Source organism: Ciconia boyciana, chromosome 4 (genome assembly GCF_034638445.1).
Source record: "Ciconia boyciana chromosome 4, ASM3463844v1, whole genome shotgun sequence".
Lineage (NCBI taxonomy): Eukaryota > Metazoa > Chordata > Aves > Ciconiiformes > Ciconiidae > Ciconia > Ciconia boyciana.
In genome coordinates, this window is record NC_132937.1 from 44,282,362 (window position 1) to 44,301,301 (window position 18,940).

Genomic DNA, 18,940 nt, shown 5'->3' on the forward strand with positions numbered 1-18,940 from the left:
ATATTGTGCACTTTTACTTGCATGACTAACATCAAAATGGTAGTTAACATTGTGCTTATCACAAGAACTTAATGCAATAAACTAGAACACACCAAAATGTTTACCATTCACCATTTACTTTAAAAAGTCTTTACAAGATTAGTACCTGCAGCTGTGCTTTCAAGAGCTGTTGTGTTGTAATTTTCTCTTTTAGCTGCATCATTTTTTCAATTCGTTGGTTAACTTGTTCATCTTTCTTAAGTTCATTTTCGTAAAATCTAGAACCCTGAAAGAAAATTGCAAAAGCACTAAGGTTTTTATTTGTCTTTTCCTACAACCAACCACACTGGATCTTTAAATACAGAAAACATAAAACCCAGTTACTGTTTCTAATGCATACTTTGAATTTGCATGTAAATGATACACAAAAGAGGCCAGTGGAGCTTTTCACCTTTCTCCTCAAATGGCACAAATATTATTTATCCTTCTCAGATCCCCTATACACTGATGAGTATAAGGGACTATTTAGAGCACTTACTATGTCTACTTGTTCTAATACTTGACAACAAAAATTCCAAAATAGTAGATAAAAGTCAAACTATTCTTTGCAATACCTCCAAGATAAGGAGTATAAAACTCTAAAAAAACTTGATTTGAGCATTTAATCTACATGGAAATAAATAATGACATTGTAAAAGTTAAATCCACTTATAATGTTGAGTATTTCATTGACCATTTAATCTTGAAGGACATTGCAGAATTAGAAGCTATTTGGAAGAGGAGGATGAGGAAAAGCAAATGGGTATAAAAAAGCCCTCTTGCTCTCAAGCATGTAATTGCTCCTTCAAGAAAAGGAATGAATAAAAGGAGATGTAATGAAAACATAAAAAGACAACAATCACGTAGAGGACATATAATGTGACTTCCCTTCCTGACTCCTAACAAGGAAAAGATGGCATACAATGAAATAGAAGAGAGGAGAATTCAAAACCAGGAAATAAAATATTTTTCTTGCAACACTTGCTTAGCTTACAAGAGAAATAACATTTTCAGGAAGAGGTAATGTCTTTTATTGAACCAACTGATAAAATCTGCAAAAGGGGACAAATTTTTAGCTCAAAGCCTCTGACTACCAAACTGTGACTAATGCCAAGAATTCAGCCATAGTCAAATAAGAATCAGGCATTTATATAAAAAGCAAAAACATCCACTTTTATAATAATGATAAAAAGAATGAATGGCAAGACTGTAATGTGTCATGTCTCATTGCTTAGAAGAAATCCCTAATTAGAAGAAATTAGAGTGTGTTGTCTTTCAATATCAGATATGCATTTCATCTTTTCTCCCCTCTGCAATCAAACAGGACTTGTTGAGACTCATTGAAAGAAATAAGTACCAAACTGTTGTTGTGGGAAGCAACTCAATACTTAAGATTGCTATTAAGCTGTGGATTTTTTTAGTCTCTTACAGTAAATGCTATACAGTTGAAATGCTATAAAATCTTGTTGTAATACAATTGTGGGTGGTGGTTGCAGGTGTAATTTTGAAGACTAAAGAAAAGCTTAAGAAAAATAATCAATGCTTCCTTTCAGATTTCTCGAGCTGTATCTTGTATCTATATTATTTTGCTTTTTTGACAGAAATATATTCTAATACATAGATGCCTGTATATCAGTTCTGAAAGCACATTTTACAGTTCTTTCTATTTCATACCAGGAAATGAAACAGTAACTCTTCTGACAAAATAATGTATCCAAATATCATTATTAGGGATATGTCTGACAAAGCACTAAGTTTTCAAGAAAATATGAACAGAATAAGTAGAACAAACATCTAATCAATAAGGGGTTTGATAGCATATAAAGTATCATCAAAGTGAAAATGCAAGCAAAAAAACCTTTGCCAAATAAGAGCCGTTTGTAGTATGTTTTCTGCTTCCCCTCCACCCCTGCACTTTACCACAGAGCAATAGTAGTCAACCCAGAATTCATGAGCAAAATATCAAGCACATAACCTAGGGCCATAGCGACACCAAATTAAATAGATATTTGTGCAAGGAAAAGTAAGAAAACCCAGAGTTGCTCAAATAAAGTGTTATCCCCATATATCTATGTGAAGACTCTCCAATAACAAGTAAGAGGACTAATATTTCAATGCTTTGTAGATTTGTGGGGTCCTCTGTGGATCTTTGGTACAAAGCTGCACACTACTGGCCACCTCTCTTGACTACTGAGAAGGCAGTCAAGAAGACAGGCAGTAAGCGCAAAGAAATTCTACTGAAAGTACTAGAAAAACCTGATTACATTAAATTCATCAGTTACAGGAAGGTGACCAATAGAGGTAGATCTGCTTGGCTGATTAATGACGGGGTGGGCAAAAGGAATGGAAAAGCGGAAAACAAGAGGCCTAAGGAAGCTGAAACCTTCACAATTACCTCTGGACAATGCTGTGATATTTATGTACTGCTTCAGGCAAAAAGGGAGCGCCTAAGGCTGCACTCAGTTGTGTTCCTACATATCCCCGTGAATGAATGCAGCAGTACCCTATGGTACCCTAAGCCACAGTCCCTCTCCTTCCTCCTCACACATGCATTTCTTTTTAGAAGCTGCCCTCCATTTACACATGTGAGGGATAAAATTTGGGGACGGGAGGCAGAGGGCCTTATGATACTGGACAACAGATAAAGCATCAGGAAAAGAGTAATCAAACCAACCTTGGTAGCTTCCATGATGATTTTATTGATTTTCTCTTTATCCAAACCTTGCATTCCAGCTTTGTTATCATTGAGGCCCATTCTAAGCAGAACTCCATCATTGCAAGAGCTGTTACCAACTTTTTTCATGTTGTCCATAGTACTTCTTGAAAACAAGTACCTCTTTTAACACTTAACACCTGAAAAAAAGAATTTAAATCCTATATTTGTTTCTAAGTTCCAGCTGAACAATACAAAAAGAAAATTACTTATTCAGAAAACAACATACTTTTCACAAATATGAAGACTTGTGTCCTGTTTTCAGCTGGGATAGAGTTAATTTTCTTCCTAGTAGCTGGTATAGTGCTGTGTTTTGGATTTTAGTATGAGAATAATATTAATAACACGCTGATGTTTTGGCTGTTGCTAAGCGGTGTTTACACTAGTCAAGGACTTTTTCAGCTTCCCATACTCTGCCAGGTGCACAAGAAATGGGAGGGGGCACAGCCAGGATAGTTGATCCAAACTGACCAAAGGGCTATTCCATACCATATGATGTCATGCCCAGTATATGAACTGGGGAAGTTGGCTAGGGGGTAGGGATTGCTGCTTGGGGATTGGCTGGGCGTTGGTCAGCGGGTGGTGAGCAGTTGTATCATTTTTTTTCTTTTTTTTTTTTCTCTTTCTCCCTTCCTTGGGTTTTGTTCCTCTCTCTCTCTTGTTTTTTTCCTTCTCATTACAATTTATTATTATTATTACTATTATTTTGTTCCAATTATTAAACTGTTCTTATCTCAACCCACGAGTTTTCTTACTTTTGCTCTTCTGATTCTCTTCCCCATCCCACCTGGGGGGAGTGAGCGAGCAGCTGCGTGGTGCTTAGCTGCCGGCTGTGGCTAAACCATGACAACTTGTATTCCTGTAAAGTGGCTGACCTGCCACACTCACCACATAAAGCCACCTGCAACTCTATCAGTGTTTGGAGACAGTAAGATTGTACATTTTTATTAACTTAAAAGCATGCTCTTTTAAAAGCTCCCTTACAGAAATAATTAAGACAACCAACTTCAGGTAAAGGCTAGTACCTTATACATGCACATGAGACTTATGCCTGTATGTTCTCCTGTCAGATGAAACAACACTGCCTTAAACACAACACACTGCTCACTAGATTATTACATTAAAAGAAAAGAAACTGAATGATTTTTAAATTGCAGAAGACCATTGTTCATTTAGTCCTCATTCCTGCTTGAAACAAGTCATATAATCTTTCTCAGTCATTTCTAGCTCAAATTCAAAACTTTTGTTTGTGTTAAAGCTCATCTTTTAGAAACAGATGCCTTAAATTTAAAGTTTTGAATAAAACTCTATTGTTTAATTCAGGGTAAAATTCATGTATTCTTTTTTCCCATTAATTTGTAAAGTCATGGTATCCAACTAATAGAACTTACCAAGCCTTTACTAGTCAATTACTGCCACCAGTAATTTCTTATACATGCAGGTACTTCTGATATGTGAACTTCTGACACCTTCCCTTGTTGCTTATGAAAATAACTAGCTGAATCCTTTGATAAGCTCTAATTATATGGTTATTGATCTTAAAAAGCTAAAGAAAGCAAATTTTACCCTCTGTAGCATGAACCTGTGGTCTTAATTTTGCCAGATTAAAACAAGCAGAATCCACGTGTGATACTGGCATAAATTACTTAACATGTATTTATTACTGCAAAAGCATACAGAAAAAAATTCTGTATGCAGCAACTTCCTACTGCAAGTTGCTGAGTCATAAACCACTTCAGCTTTACTCTCATGCAGGAAGCACATTCACTCCTAAACTTCCCCTTCAAGTTGCTCTCTGTGACAGGAGCCCTTCCTGTTTGGAGGAGCCACACCCTTTCAGGCAGGTACAGCAGCTCCATTAAACAACCACAAATTACACAAATCTAAGAGTGTTACATTTTTTCTTTAAATGCTGCTTCCCCACTCCAGGACTTAAGTGGGCCTCATCAGTAACCAAACTGAAGCAGGTCATTATGTATTTTTGCATGTAGAGATGAATTTTTGCTATTAAAGAACCACATGAGTGACTTTTTAAAATTAATGGTGGCAATGTTCATATTTTCCTGAAGATCTTCTCCTGAAACATACTAGCCGACTGAAATCAAGATATTAAAGAAAGCCATCTTAAAAAAAAATTCTGACAAAAATATCCCAATTTTAATCATATTCCATTAATTCATATTATTATTTATGATGTCTTCCGAAGATGCTAGATCAGGTAAGTAATGCTGTGTTTATCTCCAGCTTGTTGTATTTCAAAGAACAGAAGGTGATGTAGAGATCAGAACTCTTCTCTTGACCCATTAGAAGCACTTGAGCTACTATAATGGCAACTAGGAATGGGAACGGCTTCATAGCTCTTATGTGTATCTATCAAATAAAAGACCACCATGATGAATATCTTCATAAATTTTTCACTTACAGTAGGACAACATCTTACAGTCAACATACACCAGAACATTTACCAGAACAGGTTTGCTAGGCTTCAAAGGTAGAAGCACTGCATCCCACACAACATTCCAAGTTTCATCTCAAGCTCATAAGCACCCCCATATCAATTAGCTCCACAATAATTCCATTGTTACTGGCAATCTCTGGTAAGTAATGGGCACAATTCCCAAAAAATTCTTTCCTCAAGGTAAATGCCCATCCACTATTCCCCCTGGTTCTTTTATCACTCTTTCCCTTTAAGAAGCTGGAATGAACACAAGATTGCTTCCATTTCTTATTCTAGTCTTTGCAACATTTTTTAGCTGTTCCTTATTCCTGAAAGTGTCTTTATCCCTAGCATATACAAATCTTTCCCCCATCCTCATTCAGATCACTCTTAAAGGCTCAGTTTTATAGCACAGGCTTTAAACACTAATTCAATGTCAGTCAAAAGCCTTCTCCATCACACTGTTATATATCCAGGGAGAAAAAAATTACCATGATGATAACAGTGATGGAGAAAATAATTGTCTTTAAAAAGTCTCACAAATGGTGGTCTCCTGATGTGTTTTATCTTTTCAGCTTCTTTTGTGGAACAAAATACATTGCTAGTACTAGATGGTAAAGTGTATAAATATCAAATGATACCTTTAGGTGGAATTAAGAAGAAAACATTTATTTGAGGACATTACATTAGTTCTCCACCAAAGCTTAAAGGTGTACAGAACGGAAAGCGTGAATAAAAAGTGATACAATTTTCAGCTGTTTAACAAGAACAGAACCTGAAGTTTACCTTGGTTTCAGATTAACAGGCCTGAAAAAAAAAAAGTAAAATATTTAGCATATTGAAATGAATCACTAAAGCTACAATAAGACAACAGATATAGTGCTGTCAGATAAAACCAGTGGTTCATCTGCCATAAACAAAATGAAAATGGAAATATTTAAAGGAAACACAGGAGAAGCACAGTTTGAAGCACTATGCAAAATGTGAAAAAAATGTCAGTGTAGAAACTGGTAAGGACAAGTAGTAACTGTTTTAATGGAAAATTGACCTAGAGAAAACATTTAGCTTGTGGTGACACAACCTTATAAAATTTTTGCTAAAACAACTTGGAAAAAGTGGGTAAAGGTTTAAAGCCTAATGAAACACTAACTCAGAACAGTCTAGGCAAAGAGTGACATATTTTTGGCATGCTGTCACCTCAAGAAGCTGCTGCAAGACTGAGCCGTTTCCTCTAACAGAACACGTTAAATCTCTCTCAGCATCATGAGTAAGTAGGGTGTGAAATCAGAGAAGACTGTGAAAGCAGTCTACAATTAAATACTATCCTATTATTCCTGTGATGTGGGAATGGGGGGAAGGGAGCAGGAGAATCATCTATAAGTGGAGGAGGTAACTTTCCAGTTGCTACTGGAAGGACTTCTAAAAGTAAAGAGGAAGACTTTGGCAGTGGATGCCAACAGTTGACGCAAAACAAAAAAGTGGAGAGGAACTACAGAATAGCATTACTGTGTAGGAAGCTTTGTTAGTAATCCGGGATGCTTACAGGAGAAAAAAGACCGCTAATAAAACCCCAATCAAACTCTTTGTGGAGCAGGCACAGAAACTCCACTGAACCAGTCAGACAGGGTTATATAGTATATGAAAGTATCAAGACTGAAACAGCAGTAAGATCAGAGCAATAATTTCAAGTGCCTCTACCTTTACTCAAATTTAGCATATTTTTGGACAGTTGACTGAACTAGCGTGAAGGAAATGGCTTGTATTGGATCCTTTGCCACTCCTCCAGCCTGTGTTCAGTAAAAATCCTCCAATTCCAGCAACAGAAACTGTGTGTTGTGTGAAAACTTAAATGCTTTCATATTATTATTTTTGTGTAATAAAATAATACGTAAGAAAGTAAAAAAATATATCTAAGAATATTCATTTCAGTGGGCACAGTGTCATTATGCAGGTTATTAACACTTGGAAAGTACGTTAACAGTTTGCCTTTTATTGATAGCATTAACAACTTGCTGCGAAGAAATACTAGGACTGGAAAATGACACCAGTATGGAAAAGCTTGAAAAATAATTTATTTATATACTGAATTATGATTTGATGCATGTAAATTGTGTACCAGTCCTCATAAAGAAAATCAAATTCTGACATCTTTGCTATCACAGACTCTCATGCCAATAGTGAGATGCAAAGAAGTTACTAAGATACACAAGTGCCTACTCCCCCCAGAGCTCAAAAGCTAAACGTAGGCATCAAGACATACTACAGATGTAAAGAACCATCTTTTACATCCCAATTGCCCTGAGTAAGTCTCCACAGCGCGTAAAAAAATACCAATGTTGCAAATAGCAACACAATTATTAAAGACCCCTTTCTAGATGATTTTTTAATTATTATTTTTAAAATGGATAGAACAAGGATCTAAATTAAAGAGTTTCTTTAATTTCTGTAAAACTCATAAAAGCCTCCAATAACATTTCATCAAAATCTAACACCTCATTTATTGTAGTATGAGCCCAAATTAAACTTCCTATTTTCCCTCGATTAAAATGTTTCAGAGATTCCTTTATTTAAACTCTTCTGTTCTTACTTTAGCAAGAACAAAACAAAATTGTAACAGCTAACTTCATGTACAAATGTAGAGAATAGATGAAGGGATAGCTTCAGGAATCCTGTCATTACATAGGCTGCATCACAGGAAAATCAGTATTACCCTTAATTTCAATGACAAGGTCAAGATGTTAATAGGAGTTCTGTAAAAGCACTGAAAGCACAATAAACAATTAAGAAAGTTAGGACTTCCTGCATCCAGTTTTGACCACAAAGGATAATTCTCAGGCTTTTGGCTAAAATCAAGTGTGGTGTAGTATGGATCACTCTATGTTCAAAAGATAAATGCCTTCACAAGTAAGCATGAAATACTTTATCTACCTACTTCATTACTTTTTGCCAAGTATTGAAGAATATTCAAAGAATACAGAATTGAAGAGTGAATGCAGAACAAACAAGCCAAGCAGACTGATTCAAGACTAACTCTCAATCCCAACCTTTCAAATGTCTCCCTTGCACTGGAAATTATTAGAACTGGAAACCACATCACAGGCCACCTCGAAACAAAGTCTTTGCATACTGCTGAAACAATACTATAAGTAATAAACAAAAAAAACTATACAAGACCTTCCCAATAAGACTGCAACTCTTCTAAATCAACATTTTTAACGGACACCACTTTGTTTTTACTCCAATTGCTAATTAAGATTGAACTGGTGGCCACGTAGCTACACTTCTTATTGCACTCACTGCACAGAAGTATCTTCATCTAGGCTGTGCATGCAACTGTTCAAACCACCATCATGAACAGAACTAAAACCCAGCTAACCCACCTTGGTATAGAAATTAATGTACCAATAGTCAGGCCATTTGAACAATGGTTTTCCCACAAATGCTTTGCTTTATTTCTTGAATTTCTAAGACATGAATAAACATACATTCAACAAACTAGGAAAATTCAACCCTGCTAGAATATTTTTAACATTTCTGATATTTAAAATGTTACACTACAAACTCCAGTAGTGCATTTGATTTCATACTACTTGATTTATTCATTACTTGGATAAGGATTTTATCCCAAGACAGTAACATTACATTACATACTTTCCGACAAGAAGCGCACCTGTCTTTTCCGAATATTCATGTGGCAAGGAAACATTTTGGCTGATGGGATCAAATTTAACAAACTCCTTAACTGTCATTTCCTTGTAAAATCATGTTCCTCTGATAATGACTTAAGTATCAGCTGCTCTAAAGTCTCTCCTTGTCGGCAGGATAAACCACCAACAAAGACATGTGCAAGCAAGCATGTCGGATTGTCCTTCTGAACTATCTGCTCAATTATTTTCAGCCCCAAGGGGTTTGGTATTTAGAGACCTGGTTTCCGAATAGCCTCAAGAAGATGACTCCTGTCAGTTTTAATCCTGTAGTGATTTACAAGAAAAGAACTGGCAGGAGGAACTGTGCAACAGTGTTATTAGCATTTAATATACACAGTGTTAACCACCTAGGTTCCCTAATAGTGCATTCAAAACTGCTACTCTTTCACTATTCTCTCTCTCAATATATGATAAGATCTAGCTCCACAGAAAACAGAATCTTCTAAGAAAGATGTAATTATTTTTACAAATGTAGTAAGCCAAGGTACATGATAAATTAATACTGAACAGAAAACTGGGTCAGGATTCTCAGAAGTGAAAATTCCAAGTGCCAAAGCTGACACAGCTGAATGGGACTATTTTTTCAAGTAGCAGCTGACTCAGCATTTTACAAAAACATAGATCCCATACAACCACCCAGAATTAGCCTTCAAAAAGCAAAGCCCTAGAATTATGTCTTTTCTGTACTCACTGGCTTTAAGATATAACAACTTACAAACAATTCAATCCTTTTAAAAAGTAAATAATTCACACTGCAAATTAAACAGATAATAGAGACTGCTTCTGACAATGCCCAAAATTAAATGTCAAAATACGTATTTTTCGCCATTCATCAAACTCTTTGAATAATTCTTCACTTATTTCTCCAGGCAAGATGCAGTACAATTCTGCTGTAAATCCTGCTCTCAACTTCTCTGTCTAAAAAAATCATGTCTTTAAAACTTCAAAGTTTATTCAAAGGGCAAAGAACTGGGGCATCTTCTTCTGTCTCTATTCAGCATTTTACAAGACCTTTTAAACATCAAGATTTATCTCAAGTTTCTAACCAAGTTTTTCCTAGTACTTCTAGATTACTGAAAAAAAATGTTTTAGCAGTTTAATCCATAAAGAAAATAATGAAGGAACTTAACTATTATTAACAACATTCATCAGTAAAAACTACACCAGAGTGGTGTAGTTATCTGGAACCTCATTTCTACAGGTATGTGTTTACTGCCAATATATTCATAAATAGCAGTAATCTTCTTTTTATTTTTTTTTACTTAGAAGAAAAACCCTAATACAGTGATTCACAGAGATCACAATTGTTTTAGAAAAAACTGTCCGAATGATTTATATCTCAGAGCCTATACTATTAGGCAATATGCTGTGGCATAAACAAAGCTCCTTCAAGGATCCTCTTAAGAAAGATAGTCTTAAATTTAAGAAAAACAAAACCATGAACATGAACATACTAGAAAATGTTTATACACTAGTGGTGAATGTGATTTAATAACATACAATGAACATGCTAAAACAGAAGATACAATAGTGGAAATGAGAGATATAAAAAGGGAGAAGAAAAAAATAGATATTTCTAAAGTTACCCACTTTATCGTGTTTATGACTGACATCTTTAGAAGTAAAACTCAAAGAAACATTTTTGTATTACAAGTAGTATATCAGCAATACAGAACAACAGTATCTGGTCCACTATTCTAACAAAGGTGATTACTATTTCCAGTGAAAACAATAATTTGTAAACTTCTCACAATCTCTAAGACACTAGAAGGGGTACAGACGGAGTACTGGGGCTTCCGATGAAAGAACAAACACAGCAATGAAGGGCAAAATAAACATCCAACGGAAAAGGCATAGAAGGAGGTAGAGAGGAGTAAGTGGTCTATATCAACATATCAGTTTGATCATCTCCATTTCCCAGGCTTTGGTTTGCATCCCAGATTGGTCTTGGAGAAGGCAAACCAGATTCCTTTCAAACTAAACTAAGCTGGAAGACTGTGCTTTCAGAGAACACCTAACGCATTACAATTGCTAATGCAGGTGCCTTCCATGGGACCAGACTAGTGCTAGTTGGAAGACGCGTGTCTTAAAGCATATATGAGATGAACTTAAGGTCCTCAGCACCAAATTTTTTCCTTTACAACTCTATTCCCACTGCACCACATTCTTGCTAACGCAGATATGGCCTGATCTCAGTAAGAGTAATACCAGATTTATACCAGAGACTTTGAACTGGTACTAGTATTATTTAACTTTTAGCTGCTACATATATAGGGAATGCATATAACTATGCGTGTCAATACTATGAGCTCTGCCAAAAAAATAATAAACCCTCAATGGAAACTTTCAAGCAGTGTAACATGGAAAAATTACACAACGATTTGTCATATAGAGGAAGCCAGAGAAAATACAATTGTACAGCATTGCTCTTGCAATATAACCAGAAGCGTGTGTTCCAAAACTGAAGTTTCGTCAACGAACGCTATTTAACTTTTTTTTTTAAAGAAATCACGAGAAAGGAGATGAGCCACCACAAATCTTAAGTCCTTCCCAACCCACTACATCTGTTCATAAATTGTGAAGTAACACGTTCAACTACCTTTTTTCCCTTTCTGCAAATATTTCTCCGCCCATAAATATCGGCAAGTACACATACCTCAGACGTAAGTCTGAAGAAAAAAAATATCGTTTCGTTCCCTAAACTGCGAAAACATTAGGTAAATAAAAGACCGGACACCGCTACCTCGCAGCTGAGGCAGACTGCTGACCGCCACTTTCCGCTCTGCTCATCGCACGCCTTTTTGGGCACAGCCGGTGAAGCAGAACGAAAGCGGGCAGCGCAGAGGCCCCCCGTCGGTCGGGAAGGAGCGGGCTGCCGAGCCCACCGGCGGCCGCACAGCGCGGCTACTTGGCGCGCCGCGCCTAACCGCGACCGCCGCCGCCCGCAAGGCGAGGGCCTCAGCGGCCTCTTCGCCCCGCGGCCCCGGGGAGCGACGCAGGTGCCCGCCAGCCCCGCGCGGGCGGCAGAGACTCATTAGTTGCGGCGGGACGGCCCGCCCTCCCCTCACAATTCACCCGGGAGCCGGCAGCACCTTCCGCCCCTTCCTGCGGCCTCCGCGGCCACCATTTTTGTCAAGGGAAAGGTTTGGCGCTCACCCCCTGAGTCCCGCCGGTTTTAGGCAGGGAAGAGGAGGCCACATCTCTCACACTAGAAAGCAAGCAGGGCCGGAGAGACGCTTCACCTCATAAAAGAAAAAGCCCTCCCTCACCCCACAAAAAATAAAGCAAACGTCGCCCCACGCAGCACCGCTGCCCTTGCCCGGCGGCAGCGGGAGCAGAGTTCCCCACCTCATCGGGAACGCGGAGGCGAAACCCGCCACAGACACGACGAAACCAAGATGGCGGCCACCTGCCGACGGGAGGGAGACGGCCGCCGCGGCGGACTACACCTCCCAGCAGGCCGTGCTGCACCAGCGAGCACCAGAAACTACCGTTCCCGAGAGGCAGCGGTGGCCAGGCTTACCGCTGCGCGGGGCAAGACTACAACTCCCGTCAGGCGCCGCGCGGCCCGGCCGGCGGGGCTGGGCGGGAGGGCGTGGGGCGGACCTGGTAAATAGTAGCAGAGAGCACCCTCCTGGCGTAAGATGGCGGCGGCAGTGGCGCTGTGAGCGGAGTGCGCGGCAGGCGGACGCGCGCTCGCCCCTCCTTCCCTCGCCACCTCTATGTTGTGGCTCTTGCCTCGGGCGGGGGCCGCGGAGCTACGGTGAAGGGGGAAGCCCGAGCCTGCGTGCCTCAGTGCCGGCCGGCCGCTGGCAGGGGCGGGCGGCGCTGGTGGCACCCGCGGGCGCGGAGCGGTGCCGCTCAGGTAGAGCCCGCCGCTCCCGTCCCTTCGACAGCAGGAGGCTGAGGCTGCTCTGGGCGGGGGCCGCTTCGGCTCTTCCCTGCTCGGCGGTGGCTGCGGCTCGGGTCTCCATGTCGGACAACCAGAGCTGGAATTCCTCCGGCTCCGAGGAGGACCCCGAGACCGAGCTCGGGCTGCCTGCTGAGCTCTGCGGGGTGCTGAGCAAGGTAAGCCGCCTCCCCGCAGCCCGCGCCCCGCGGCCTCTCACTTCCTTTCTCCGCGCTTCGGTCCCCCCTGCCTCGCGGCTGGCCGAGGGCTGTCAGCCCCGTCCCCCTGTCTCCCTCCCGCTCCGGAGGATCAGGCCGAGGGGCCTGGTGAGGGGGCCGGAGGCTCCGCGGGAGGCGCTGGCACAGCCGGAGCAGCCGCCACCTGACGGCGGGGAGCCTGCCAGGCAGCCGCTGCGGCGGCCGGCGCCAACGGCCCGCGCCCCCTCCCTCAGCCGCGGGCACCGGCACATCCCGGCCGCCGGCCCCCCCCCCGCCTCTGCGCAGCTGCCGCCCGCCCCTCCCCACCCGGGGAGAAAGCCCTTCTTCGGGGTAGAGCCGCGGGCGCGGCTTCAGCCCGGCCGGGCGGCTGGGGGAAGCGTCGGTGCCGCCCGGCTCGGGGGTCCCTGCCACCCCGAGCCCGCTGGCTACCCGGCCTGAGGTTCCGGGGAGCCGGGCCCAGGAGGAGGCGGCCGAGTGCGCCGGGGGAGGGCGTCGCCCCCGCGCCTCAGGCTGCTGGCTGGAGCCGGCAGCGGGCCTGGGTGCGGGCTGGGGCCGCGGCACCCCGCTCGTCTCCCCGGGAGCTCCTGAAGGCAGGCGCAGCCCCTGGTTGCTCCCCAGGAGCGGGCAGCGGCATAGGAGCGGCACAGCCTTTAGTCCAAGTATCAAAACAGGGCAATAAAATACTCCTGCAGCGAGAGACACGGGAGGTGGGGAGGAACGGAAGGAAAAATGCCCTAAAGCTTGTTCCCCCTTTTAAAAATAAACATAATTTGTGCTCCTTTATAACTGAAAATAAGATGACTTGCAAGTATGTGTCAGGGGATACTGGGAAATTTTGGTTTTAGGAGTACTTTGAAGTTGAATAATAAATTACTAAGTTTGAATGCAGTTTTTTTATCACAGAAAGAACCTTCAGAATAATGTTGAAATATCTTTAGAATTAAAGCAGTATGTTTTGAATTTTTTTTCCTGCCCTACATGATAAGGCTGGACACAAGCCAGCATGGGAAGCACAGGTCACGGGATACAGAGATCATAAACTGGCCCTGGATGCTGAGAAAACAGCCATAACAGGGCTAGCACTCTGCTTTTTGTGAGGCACTTGGTGAACTCCTTCAGCCTGAAAATGTTTCTAACCCTAGAGATGAGAAGAACAGTTGGAAGAAAAGAAGGGTCTTTGCTTTCATTTGTAAGATCTTGTCATCTAATAGTGGATGGGGAAGGGAGAGGATGAGATGGATGTGAGATGTTGCAACAGTTAAAATGTGGGGGTTTGGTTTAGTGTCGTTTTATTGGGTTTTTTCTGTTGCAAAGTTTTCCTTTGATTAGATGCTTCCATCATTAGAAACTTCAATTTGTGGGATGTAATTGATTTTTATGTTGGCAAATTAAATACTTTATTAAGTCCAGGTGCTGTTTCTTACGGGTGCAGCAGGTGAAGCCATGGCTTCTGACATTCTGTAGCTTAGGTATGTGCAAACTTTTTATTTTTCTGGATGATTATACCGAGTGTAGCTGGCACTGCCTTTCCTGTGAGAACATGGGATGTAATCTGAATAGTCAAGCATGGTGAAACCTGTTGCAGTGAATATGCTTGAGGGATAAGTTTACCTTTTTTTAGTTGATGCCTTGGTAATACTTGAGACTAGTTAAAATGAAATGATAGCATACTGAACTGTCTACTAAGGAAATATCTGGTTTTGGTATCTTATTGTGCATAATTAAATTCTAAAGCAATAAAAGTGGGCTGCAGTTCTCTGCGTGCTTGGTAGTGTTTCAGTTGTTCCACCCTTCAGTAAAGACAGAAGCTTTGAAGAAAACGGAGTAATTTGGTAAGAGAAGCTTATTAGAAGTACGGCCTGCTGGTCTCTTTAAATGTTTCAGAACTCTAGGCTTTTTTCCATTGTATTTCCTGCTAACAATTTTAAGGTGGATGCAAAGAAAGAACTTCAGTGTGGAAGACTCTTTCTTGAAGCACAAGAATCTAGATGCTGGAAAAAGCAGTGGTCTTTTCTTTGTCAAACCTTGTGCCTACCCAATATACTTTAAGGAGTCTCTTAATTCATGGCACATTTTGATTGCAACAGCAAGCGTTCATTGCAACAGCAAATGCAAGATTGAATGCTACATTTGCCTCACTTAACTCTGTCAATGAAGGAAAGGTGCTTTCCTCCTTGTCCCTTGCTCTTTTGCCCAAGATAACTTTGAACTCTGCCTTTCACATCTGGGAGGAGTTGGGAACATGAGAGACAGGAAAAGAGGAAAGCGGGGAATAATATACCTCCATGACCACTTGTGCTACCAGTTCATGTACTGAGCACAGCTGAGGCTTTCTTTCAGAAATACTAAACTTAGAAATTCAGTGTTTTAAGAGATGAAAAAGGGCTTTATCTTTGGAAAGCAAATCAAGGTCTTACCTATGCTTAAAAATTGTTAGTAAATTCTCAGCTATAGAATTTGTTTTCCTTAGACCTCTTGTTATTACTAGAGTTAACATGTAGTTATGGGACATGTATTAACTAATTCATGTGGTATAATGTGGAAACAAGCCTGTTAGTCAACTTTTCCCCCCCATTTATATATTACAAAATGATGAATAATGGTTAGACTTAAATGCTAAAAAGAGCTTATTTCTCAGAGCTTTTTGTCAAAGAATGGTTGTCATGATCAAAGAAGTGCTTGCATGATAAAATTATTTTTGTGACTTTTGTTTCAGTTTTTTCTAATTTATAAAATTTGCATTGTGATTGAAGACCAAGCACCGGGGTACAGTCAGATGAGAAGAGTCATCTGTTTAGCATCAGAGAACAGTCCTGATGCTCTATCAGTGTTGTATGATTCTACAAAGTGCAGCTGGGAAGATGTTACAAATATAAGATTATATATAATATATAAAGATAAATATAAGATTTTATATATAAGAGCAGCTGGGAAGATGTTACAAATATAAGATTATATATAATATATAAAGATAAATATAAGATTTTATATATAAGATTAAATATAACCAGAACTTTTAGTCACTTCTTACTAGATCTCTGTAGGATGAATCCAGGACTTGTTCCTGGAATATCAGTTTCATTCTGTGTGTGAATATGGAGTCCCTAGAAGAGTCTGAACAACAAAAGGATGATTGGATGTCTGCTCATAAGCTATTATCTTCTTAATGAGAAAGTGGTTAGGAATTAAAACCTAAAGCAGTATCTATGGGCAATATTAAATTGATAAAGAACTGATTACTCTAGGCAGTACAATAGTTTTATACTGTACTGTGGGATAATGACATGTTTGTATTTATATGAAGAGAACTAGATACTTTAGTAAAATAATTTTTGTAGAAATTAACTTTTATATAAAATAAATTATTTCATGTTCCACTTAAGCTTGGCTTTTGGGCTACCTCCAGATTTTAAATCAAGTGTCTGAACTCACCTTAGTGATTAATGTTTGATTTTTTCCCCTCCCCCCTGTCCTCAGTTTGTGTCATTAGTATGTTTATTACTTTTATTTTAACTGGCCTTAGCAATGCAATTGCAGTCAAGACATCTGTTATCTTACTGTTCATTTGAAACAACTGGTTTTTAGTACCTTTATGAATTTGTAAAATTATTTTAGGAGCTCTGAGCAGAATAAACTTCTCAACTTTTAAAAATAAGTTCCTCCCAATTGCTTTTTTTCTCCTGGTGCTTGAAGGCCTGAGCCACACTGTCTTTTATTGTTATTTTTCTATTAGCTGATCTTTGGAATTTTTTTTTTACAGTGGACCAACTACATTCATGGGTGGCAGGATCGATGGGTAACTCTGAAAAGCAGCACACTCAGTTATTACAAGTCTGAAGATGAAACAGAATACGGCTGCAGAGGCTCTATCTGTCTGAGCAAGGCTGTGATTACAGTAAGTGCTATTTCATTACCACTGTCTTTTCATGTTTTGGGGTGTTACATATTTGTAGGCTAATGTCTGGTGAAAGCAAACATGGGTATGGCAAATTCTGTTAGGTCATCTGTTATGAAAGTTAGTGGTATCAGTGGAACACTCTGGACCAGGGCAAGGAGTTCCTAATAAGAAAACAATTGTTCTCATTTGTGGCTGCAGTAAGCAGCTTTTCATCTCTTACTGCAGTGGGTTTCTGCAGGTAGGGATACAGTTTGCCTCTGGAGGCTGCAAAGTTTTCCCAGGGGTTGGCCTAAGACCCTGGACCAACCTCCCAAAGGAGGTACCATCCATCACAGCCTTCACACTTTGCACTAGAGGGAGAGAGTAGTAGTTCCTTGACTGTACTTTCTGAACATGACTCTGTAGAACATTTCCAAAAGAAAATGTTCTACCACATGCTTCCTCCTCCAAACAAGTTAGTGTGTTGCTGTTTTTGTCTAAAGCTAAAAGATTCAGTATTGCACTACTAAGAATAAAGAGCCTACATATAAATGAAATCTCATAAGGATGAATTGGCCTTAGAAGATAAATTTTAAATCTGCTTCTTGTGGCTTTCAGAATTATGATATGTATTAACTATGACTAATACCTGCCAAAAAGCATGCTATAGCTTTTCTGTGTTACTGTTAAATAGTCCGTTTATGTGATTTAGAGAAAAAATAGCTGGACTCTTGTGTTGCACACAAGTTCCTAGAGGAGTAGAGTTAAATCTTACTGTTTATGTTCTTATTCCACTGAATGTGTTTTTTTCAAACTGAATTAAGGATGACAAATGAGATGTTTTCTTTCTCACTAATATTCAGCTTACAAATAGAATTTTATTAAACACATCTTGGTTTCAAAAAAAAAAGACTGGATTGATTACATCAACTGTATGCATTTTGGAAAAAAGCCTGTGAAGAAAAAGCAGATTTTACATTTAGATGTCTGACAGGTATTGCAGTCTAAAAATTAAAACAGATCATTTATTTTAAAACTTTTTTAAACAGATTAAACTTTTAAAACTTGCTCAAGATTTGACTTACTCAGGAATACATGGTGCACAACAACAGTCTCTAGAAATTCTGACCCAAGTGTACTCTTGGCACTCTGTAGTAGTACCAGCCTCTGATCAGGACTTGCAAAAAGGTCTCAAGTTCACTAGCAAGAGGCTTAACATGCCAGCCAGGCAGAGATGGGAAGGTAGTGGCAAGGATATAGGCCAAGGGACATCTGGAAGTATGCTGCAGAGCGCATCAGCAGCCTGAATTCAGTTGTGGTGGGGGAGCAAGAGATTATAGTGATGCTGCTATTGCTGCTGGAATGTTTTGGTACGTTGCACTTTGTGAAGGGAAGTTGGTGAGCTTATGTTTTGACTAGGAAGTATGTAACACTGGAACTTCTTACACATAGCTTTTTTACTCTTCTATCTGGTACTTGTTACATCTGGTCACTTGGAGTCAAATCGTTGCATTTTTTTTCAGTTCTTGAGCTTCTTGACTACATTGAGAAAGAAACTATGGAATTGGAGAATGAGAACTGTGCCCACTTTTTATTCTAAGTTAACCTGATATTTTAGTTATTCCATTTTCATTCAGGCTCATGCTTTGTGAGAGGTATTTGACAGTTTAATTGCTTGATTGTGATTTGAGATGGCATCTCTGAAACCTAGTAAACTTCTGTTAATTATTTCTAGCTGCAGTTAAAGTGATTGTTGTGTATGTATTAAAGTTTCAGGAATACTGTTGGATCATTTCATGCCTCTAGGATATAGAAATTTACTTTTGAAACTGTTGTGCGATTATTCTGTCTCTTATTTTTTGGAAGATATTCCTCTAAGCCAGAGTTTTAGCATGAATGCTTCTGGTTTGATAGTTGTTTGGTAGCAAATTGAATAAATTTTTTTTAAACCTATGTTTTCAATAGAAAATTAATTATGCTGAAAGATAAGTGTTTAAAATATTCTTCCTGTGGTACATAGTTAATTTTTACTTTCATGCCCTTGTAATGTCTTACTAATGATAAGCTTACTAGCATGTATT

General features: G+C 39.8%; 2 protein-coding genes across 13 annotated transcripts in view; one reads left to right on the forward strand and one right to left on the reverse strand.

The window, feature by feature from the left end:
• Positions 1–12,328, reverse strand: part of POLK (DNA polymerase kappa) — a 35,328-nt gene extending 23,000 nt beyond the window's left edge. For 4 of the 11 annotated variants that reach the window (XR_012042191.1, XM_072859757.1, XM_072859756.1 and 1 more), the window contains exons 1-3: positions 12,224–12,328; positions 2,693–2,871; positions 146–265 (exon numbers count right to left, since the gene is read on the reverse strand). Coding sequence is in view for 10 of the 11 variants with exons in the window: in XM_072859757.1 (XP_072715858.1) it covers positions 146–265; positions 2,693–2,830 (258 nt within the window). In the remaining variant the exon portion in view is untranslated. Of the gene's footprint in view, positions 1–145; positions 266–2,692; positions 2,872–2,960; positions 3,032–5,954; positions 5,976–11,474; positions 11,908–12,144 lie in introns of those variants that run through there. The other 7 variants (XM_072859750.1, XM_072859751.1, XM_072859754.1 and 4 more) reach the window with 7 other exon arrangements.
• A 173-nt stretch (positions 12,329–12,501) lies between these two features.
• The window catches only part of CERT1 (ceramide transporter 1), a 78,353-nt gene continuing 71,914 nt past the window's right edge, over positions 12,502–18,940 (forward strand). Inside the window, exons 1-2 of one of the 2 annotated variants that reach the window (XM_072859547.1) lie at positions 12,502–12,943; positions 16,743–16,877. In XM_072859547.1, coding sequence (XP_072715648.1) covers positions 12,848–12,943; positions 16,743–16,877 — 231 coding nt within the window. In that variant the 5' untranslated portion in view covers positions 12,502–12,847. The remainder of the gene's footprint in view (positions 12,944–16,742; positions 16,878–18,940) is intronic. The other variant, XM_072859548.1, reaches the window with a different exon arrangement.